Source organism: Asterias amurensis, chromosome 8, assembly GCF_032118995.1.
Source record: "Asterias amurensis chromosome 8, ASM3211899v1".
Lineage (NCBI taxonomy): Eukaryota > Metazoa > Echinodermata > Asteroidea > Forcipulatida > Asteriidae > Asterias > Asterias amurensis.
The window spans coordinates 14,405,335-14,413,806 of NC_092655.1; the positions used below are offsets into that span (position 1 = coordinate 14,405,335).

The 8,472-nt window shown below is 40.3% G+C and overlaps 1 protein-coding gene across 1 annotated transcript; it reads right to left on the bottom strand.

The window, feature by feature from the left end:
* Nucleotides 1-811: 811 nt before the first annotated feature.
* Nucleotides 812-6,371, bottom strand: LOC139940748 (uncharacterized). Its single transcript, XM_071937118.1, has 4 exons — nucleotides 5,842-6,371; nucleotides 3,631-3,771; nucleotides 2,836-3,066; nucleotides 812-1,072 (listed from the first exon to the last, which is right to left on the bottom strand). Exons 1-4 carry the CDS (start codon nucleotides 5,935-5,937, stop codon nucleotides 812-814), a joined length of 729 nt encoding a protein of 242 aa, XP_071793219.1. The 5' UTR covers nucleotides 5,938-6,371.
* Between the last annotated feature and the right edge of the window lie 2,101 nt (nucleotides 6,372-8,472).

Sequence of the window (8,472 nt, forward strand, 5' to 3'; positions counted from 1 at the left end):
GCAACCACAGCCAGGAACACCGGGGCGAACCCCTTCTCTTTTCAATAAGTGTACTAGGTTCTTTTACATGCGTTACACAACACATGGGACCAACGGCTTTATGTCCCGTCCGAAGTACGAAGCAATGGTTAAGTGTCTTGCTAAAGGACACGAGTGTCACGGCTGGGGATTCGAACCCACATGCTGCTGATCAGAAAAACCAGAGTTTGAATTCGGTGTTCTTAACTGCTTGGCCACGACACGGAAGCTGGAACAGTTATGCGACCCAATTAGAACATTGCTGCTGTTTCTTCTTTTGAGACGCTTCTTACTTCAATCCAATCAACATTTATTTCCATATTTGTCGAAAAAGGACCGATCAAGAAAATAATTAATGAAAATTAAATGAAAAAAAACCAATAATGTAATGGATAAGAAGCAAACAAATACGGAGGCATTTACAGAATCCATATAGGCTCGTTTTGAAATTTTGACAATACAAAAAAATAAAACCCCAAAACCCTTACATTAACTCAAAGAGGATGAAAAAACAAGAAAAACAATTATAAATAGGTGGTACACTCTTTCTCAAACTCAAATACTTCAGTGAGACACTACCTCTTTCTCAGAAACTTCGGAGGGAGTTGTTTCTCACAATGTTTTGATACTATCAACAGCTCTCCAATGCTTATTACCAAGTAAGTTTTCATGGCAATATATGATGTGTATTTATCAAACATGGCCAGAGCCTTTAGTACACATCCCCTTTAAAAAATATTGAATGGTATATTGATAGTTCAGAGGTAAAATTTTTATGCTACATTGATCACTTTTACTTTGCCTTGGGCACTCTTCCCATCAGATAGAACTCTTTGTTTGGTCTCATATCGGTCAGGTGGGCCATACGATTAGACAACGCAAATAATGCAGCAATAGCAGCAATGTCCCAGGCATCCTCACGGTCCAGTCCATGTTTCTCAAGCTTCTTTAAGTGATCCTCGGTGATCGTCTCCGACTTGCAGACTGTCATGGCAAACTCCAGGATGGCATGTTGCCTGGGATCTAGCTCGGCGCATTCCCAGTTAACAGCAACCTTGGGGGGGGGGAGAGAAGAACCAGACTATGTTTACTAAAATGAGCAATTTTATTACATACATGTACATTATAAGTTATCACACAACCACAAGTGGAATACGGAAAAATATACCGCTTCTGCGTCCCTTATCCAACTAGGCGGTATTTCCACGAGCGCGTGTGTGATAACGTATTTATCTTCAAGCAAACTTGGCGCGTGACATAGAACACACAATACGCATGGTAGTGATATTAGCCGTGCAATACATGTATAGGTTTTTATCACCACTCTATTCTGATTGGAGGATTTAGTGTGACTTGATAAAACATACATACACAGGGATTAAATATAGCGCTGCTTCCTTTAGACCACAGTGCTTTAACAAACAGACAATAGCAATGAAAATATAACAACAAATGTATCAAAAATAAATTTACAGAAACTTAGGACAAAGATGCTTCTTGAAAAAAGGCAGTGAATTTGAGGTGCGTATGGTGATGGGAAGATTGTTCATTGAGTGGCTAAAGAAAATGGTTTTTATGCAGGGGATTGAAGAGATTTGCTGCTTGGTTTAATTTAAGCAAGACAGGTTTTGTCTGATGCCAAGCGAAGCCCAGCCCTAGTTTGACTGTAAAAAGAAAACATTTCTTTTGATTTCGTTTCTGGTTCTAGATGATTTCCCAACAAGGAAACCAACCAAAGCTACCACAAGGGAATGTGGCGAGCATGGTGGGTAACGAACTCCCAAAATGGCACAATCGAGATTGATTGTGGTTGGCGTCAGGGCCAAATTTTATGGTACTGCATACCAAAGAATTCTTTGCACGTGGCATCATGTAAAGCAATGAGCACGTACAAAGTGTATTCTCATCAGGACTAACCTTAAAGGAACACGTTGCCTTGGATCGGTCGAGTTGGTCTTTGAAAAGCGTTTGTAACCGTTTTTTATAAAATACATATAGGTAGAAAGATGATGTAAAAGTAGAATACAATGATCCACACAAACATGCCTCGAAATTGCGTGGTTTTCCTTTTACCTCGTCGACTAACACGTCGGCCATTTATGGGGGTCAAAATTTTGACTCCCATAAATGGCCGACCATGTTAGTTCGCACAGTAGAAGGAAAACCACGCAATTTCGAGGCAAACTTGTGTGGATCATTGTATTCTACTTTTAAAACATCTTTCCAACCATATGCATTTTATAAAAAACAGTTACAAACGCTTTTGTTTTGACCAACTCGTCCGATCCAAGGCAACGTGTTCCTTTAACCAGGACAGTGACAGGGTATGAGTGCACAAATCCCTGATTGAAATTGCATACAGTTGGGTCAATGGGTTCATGAAGCTACCTTGAAATCATAACAGGAAATTCACTGTCCCAAAGTCTAACTACATGTACAATGTATTAGCCTTTTTGGGGGGGGGGGGGGGGTATAGTGGACCTTTTAGGGAAGCAGCCGTTTGATTTGGGTGTACACAGTCAACTCTTGTTATAGCTTGGTCTCTTGGACTGTCCAAACATGGAGTGCAAAGTACCTGTTTCTATTACAGGTTGGAAAAAGGCAGCAAAACAAAGGAGCACAGTGTCTAAACGAGATTAAGGACTTCAGAATGTACTCTTCATGAACAGAACCTCTTCTAAAAAGCGCACTTTAAAATGAGAGCCGACTGTATACAACAAATTTTACCCAAACATAACAGTGCCCTTTGTAATAAATGTGTCAGTAAATGGCTTAAAAACAAATTCCCAAATATCTGAACTTCAATTTCTTTCCCACCTGGTCAGCAAGAATTGGATTCTTGGAGTAGATCCTGAATAAAGCGGAGTGAGATATGACGCAATACAGACAGTTGTTGCTCGAGCTTGTTGCCACGACGATCATTTCCTTGTCGGCTTTTGTGAGGGATCCCGTTTCCTTTCCCATGAGGGCATCGTAGTAGGCAAAGAAGGCACGGAACTCTGCAGGTCTGTGTGACAGGGCTTTGAAGACGTTAGGGACGAAACCAGACTGAAAAAAAAAAAAGCAAACTCGTTTTTAATATTTTTGCAATAAACATGTACCATTGAAAATGGGTTCCACTTAATGGCTTAAAGGCACTGGCCACCTTTGGTAATTTTTCAAAAATCCAGTCTTCTCACTTGGTAATGCATAAAATAACAATTCTGAGAAAATATGAACTCAGTTGGTCGTCGAAGTTGCGAGAGTATAATGAAAGAAAAAGTAATTGTGTCACATAAATCGTGTGCTTTCAGATGCTTGATTTTTGAGACCTCAGCTGAGGTCTCAAAATCAATTCAAATATTTTAGTAAGAAATTACTCCTATCTCAAAAACTTTGTACTTCAGTGGGAGCCGTTTCTTGCAATGTTTTATACTATCAACAGCTCTCCATTGCTCGTTACCAATTAAGTTTTTATGCTAAATATTGTTTTGAGAAATTACCAATATAGTGTCCAGCCGTCAATTTTACCTATAAGTTGGGCGCATTAAACCCATCCTATAGTAAGGTCAAAAATTACTCGTCCGAACTCGAGATCAATCCTAGCTTTTCTTGAAATTGGCTGTAGTGTACCTTTTCTGCAACTTCACTGATCTGGTCCTGCATATCTTCAGGAAGGTCTTTTAGCTCTGGAGTTGGGTAACGACTGATAGGATGCTCATCCGATACACTGGAAAATCCCCGATGTCTTATAGTGGCACAGCTGCCCACTTTCTATAGCAATAAAAAAAAAGTGAAAAATCCATTTTTATGGCACTCTACAAGAAATCAACAACTCAAATACATTTCAGAGGAAAGGAAGAAGCAGAAATATGTTCAGTTTGATGCTTTGCATGGTGTGGAGAAATGAAAAAAATCTATGATTGAATAAATAATAAACTTGCGGGTACAACCATGTGTAAATCTCTTTTGAGTGAGTGTTGGCTATGAAAAGAGCCGGTTTGGTCTCAACGTTTTGAACAGCATACTCTGTGACAGTACACTGTTCGTCTCGAAACATCAAGACCAAACCGGCTCTTTTCAGAGTCAACACACATTCAAAAAAGACTTACACATGGTTGTACCCGCAAGTTTACTAAGGGAATCAATGTGTGGTGAAGAGGTTTTCAACTTCTGGTTTAATCCCATTGAGGCCTCGTTCTTGATAATTTTACCGAGACGAAGTCGCTCAGGTTTATTTTTTTAAGAACCAGGTCTCGGCAGGGTTAAACCACTAGTTGAAAACCGATTTAACACACTTAATGATTCCCATTCATACAGTGTCCGTCGATGTCGGTTTTTTCCCATAACCGATATATCGAAAATTTAATATCGAGTATACTTTATTTGACCAAAATGACGCCATTACGATACCTTGGATTGTTAGAAAGATTATTTTACTGTATAACGTAAGATTGTTTTCTTCCTTGTTTTGTTTTGTCTTGTTGATTCGGGGAAGTTTTTGCGGGGTGAAGACGCATTGATTTTGATCACATGCGCAATGGGAAGTTGCATCTTAAACAGCCGATGGGGCAGCAGCGGCGGTTTCTTTTGAGGTTTTACCGAGCGCGTGCCGCGGGGTCGTGAACTTCTGCGGCGGGCCGGCGGCTGATGGCGAAAACACAAAGAACAAGCAGACATACTTGGTTGTAAAACGTATTTTATTTAATACGGCAACTCAAAATGATGAAACTACATAACGACGACGGCTTTTCTAATACTCAAACACAGATTTCTTTTAAATAATCGGACACTCTTTTGGTATTTTCGATATCATTTAGGAACATCGAAATTTTCAAAACATCGAAATTATTTTCGATATATCGAATATCCGATACTACGATATGATTATAAACGTGACATCGGCGATTTCGATGTCAAAAAAATATCGAGTTTTTGAGTATTTTCGATATATCGACGGACGTTACATTCATAAATACCTTTTCGGTCCAAAAACATCAACACTTATGGTCAAAATGTAAAATAAATGCATTTTTTTTTTTTTTATGATTTCGTTCAGCACAACACCCCTCCAGCTATGAGGGCCCAGTTTCCAACCTGAGGGCCCAGTCAAGGCCCTCAGGTAAACAACTCCTTATAAGGGAATGCTGTGCGCGTCGCGCGTATCGCGTGATGTGGCACAACTGTCTCGGCCGTGGCTTTCGACCAATAGGAATGAAGAAACTGTCTTATAAGCACAGGTGCAAACTCGCGTGTCACGCCTATGTTTCAACACTTTTTACTGGTCATAAACAAAGGTTTATACACACCCATGTGACGCGCTCTCCACCAATAGGAATAGCGAAACTGGCTGAGGTATTTATGAATATTTATTTAAAGTTAAGATTGTCAGAGGAATATTATTTTAAGAAACTCCCACACACAGATGACAGACACTTGATAAATTGAAGTGAATAATGAACAAGTTATGGCTCTCTTTTAACAACAGTCAATCATTATACCCAGTGACTGGGGCGCTAGATTCTTTTTTTCCCAAATTTCGACATTATCGGTATGACCAATAATGTCAAAATTTCGAAAAAAAGGAATCTAGCACCCCAGTCACTGGGTCTAGTCAATCATATAATATATGAAGAGAGCCACAACACTAACACAAACAGTAACACTAACAGCCCCATGCTTAGAATTAGAAACTAATATAATTTAGTATAAGGCTCCCGGGGGAACCCCCAAAAACTTTGACCCCCAGAAAAAACTTACTCCCGATTTGTAATACTCCGTCTGTTGTTCGCTACCTCAGCCCCACCCCCCCCCCCCCCAGGACCCTCCTCTCTATACACTCACCCAGTAGTTTTTCAGCGAGGTGCGATGCCATAGCAGACGGTAATTTGCAAAATTCCAGAGTCGACGTCCAACTAGTGTTGTTTTCAGAGACGCCATGTTGTTTGTTTACAAATTGTACGGGTGGAAATTCGTCTGCTGCGCTGGTGTTAAATTAGACTTTACTCAAGTATTAATCCCGTGAGCATCACAAAACTCCCACAGGGTGGCGGACCTATCGTATGAGAACGAGACTTGAATCAAGTCTAGTGTGAAGTTGGTTTCTTTCGTATTCGACACTCGAACAACAAACAAGTACCAGATACTGTTTTGCCATTCAAAATTCATTTGTGCACAAACTCAATTCCACACTACACACCAGCCCTGCATGGCGGCCTTACACTTTCGTACTATACTACAGTAACATAAAATCAGTAACTATCAACTAATTTCATTTGTACAAGGCCCCCACAGCTTGTACTTCTCGGTGCACAATTGGTGCAAGATATGTGAACAGATTTCCTACGGTACATGTACGAGTAGGATTCTACTTAGCCCTGGCGGCCTTACACTTTCGTTTTGTACTACAGTGAAAGATTCCTATATAGGGCTAGATTCTACTCTACTCTACTCACTACATAACTGGTACTCTTCACGTCGCTGTGTTAAGCCAATGCAAAAATAACTGAGTACCAGCATACACCATACCATACATAATGTACACTAGCGGGATGCCGCGCTTAGCGCGGCACCCCGCTAGGATATAAAAATCCTTTACACAAATATTTCGAAATGTGGGTGAGGGTGTTATACGCCTCTCTCAATATTTATGCATGGCGTCATAATTCTAACCCAAAATGAAGCTATTTCGCACGTCCACCACTACTTGCAGTGGCTGTACCCACCTCGTTTTGGGTTAGACGACGTACCTTATGCATCTAGAAACTATAAGGCTCCCCCGTGATCCTTATAGGGGTCTAATATGTTGGGCCTCCCTAACGTTACACGTTTTTCAAATCAGCGTTGATAGGTGAAACTGACCGTTAGCCAGCAATAACTGAAGTTTCTTTTGTACTACACTACCAAAACTTTCTCCACACACTCAATATACATTCATAATGCTTGCATTTCCTTTTTAAAAAACATCGTCAAAAGTGACATTTTTACGTCCCACGATACATAGCGTTGCTACAGCACTATAGTATAAGTAAAGCGAGTTTTTGGAACATGCTGTGTGCCACAAATCTAATTTATCTACTGTTTTTTTTTTTCGGGGGGGGGGGGGGCGGGGGCGGTAAGAGCGTAGGCCTCTTTTTAGTTTATTTTCATCTGAATTGGTCTTGTAAACTTTCTGGTCAATAGGCTGCATGTATAACGGGAGCACTTAACGTGAACGTCAAAAAAGTGTTTTGCAGGCAGAGATGCCAAGTCCAGAGGCTAGCTATGTGTGAGATTTTTCAAAGCTCAACCCCCATCCCCCCGGAAAAAAATTGCCAGTTTAAGAAGGCCTTTTTAAACCACCGCCCAACCTTTTTTTTATTGTTTTTTATTTATTTTTTTTTTAATTGTGGACAAAAAGTGTTTCAAAATGCATCAAAAACCTCCTCAGAATAATTAAAACTCACTTGAGGTACACATGAGATGTTGATGGTTAATGTGGAGGTTCGATTGTGTCAGATTATATCCTTCCAAACATGAAAAAATAGACTAAACAATCGCTCACTTCTTCTGCCTGTTGTGTCTTCGCTAGTGGAGCGCATTTCAACGAATTTGCTAAAAGAATCGGAACAAACTTGTGCGCAATAAGCGTTTTGCGCTCTGCCGAATTTGAGCTGAACCTACTGGATGAGCAAAAGCGTGTGCAATCTGCAAATTTGCGCTCTGTTTGTACAAATTTTGTACAAAAAATGTCGTTAATTTTTTTTCCCGATCTCGCCCCAATAATGGTTGATGTGCGTGTGAGCGTGAGACAGAGCCAAAATGCGTGAGTCTCATGCCTAATGCGTGAGACTTGGCAGGTCTGGTTTTGTTTTATTGTCACTTGGGCTTGTTGCATCTCGCGAAATTTGAACGACAAACGACACAATTTCTGACCGCGTTCATGTTCACGCTGCTCTAGGAACAAACCTCCATACATCCCATATCTCTGGAACCCTATATCGTACAAACTAAATAAAAACGATAAACTCGTCCCCTTAACTTATTTCGCTTTCAGAAAGCATGTCAAGTCATGTTTAGGGTTTGTTACGTCCAGTTTGGGTCAATAGACAAACTCCTAAAAATGTACCCCATACAGCCGCACGAGGTCTCTTTTGTTAATATTGTCTCCATCAGTAACCAACCCGACGGGCCGATGGCTAAATTAGGCTTCAAAATGGATTTGGCAAAATGTACATTCTGAGGCCTGACCGACACACTGCTCTAACCAATTTTGTGAATGGACTTATTCAAAAGGAAACTTAATGTCGTTTGGCTTAACAACTTTGACCAAATGCAAAGCAAAGTTCTTTTTTTACAGCTTCAAAACAGCCTTTGACGTGTGTGTATAAGTTTCACCATAGAGTAAGGAATGGTTTCACAATTCTACCTCCATGGTTAAACTCTGAAACTGGAACATTATACCTCCATGAACAGACCGTATTCTAAAAAGGTATT

Coding starts and splice junctions, on each gene's coding strand:
- LOC139940748 (XM_071937118.1), bottom strand. CDS start 5,937: ATGGCGTCTCTGAAAACAACACTAGTTGGACGTCGACTCTGGAATTTT. Junction 3,067..3,630: donor TCAGTGAAGTTGCAGAAAAG/GTACACTACAGC, acceptor TTTTTTTTTCAG/TCTGGTTTCGTCCCTAACGT. Junction 1,073..2,835: donor ATCCAATTCTTGCTGACCAG/GTGGGAAAGAAA, acceptor CCCCCCCCCAAG/GTTGCTGTTAACTGGGAATG.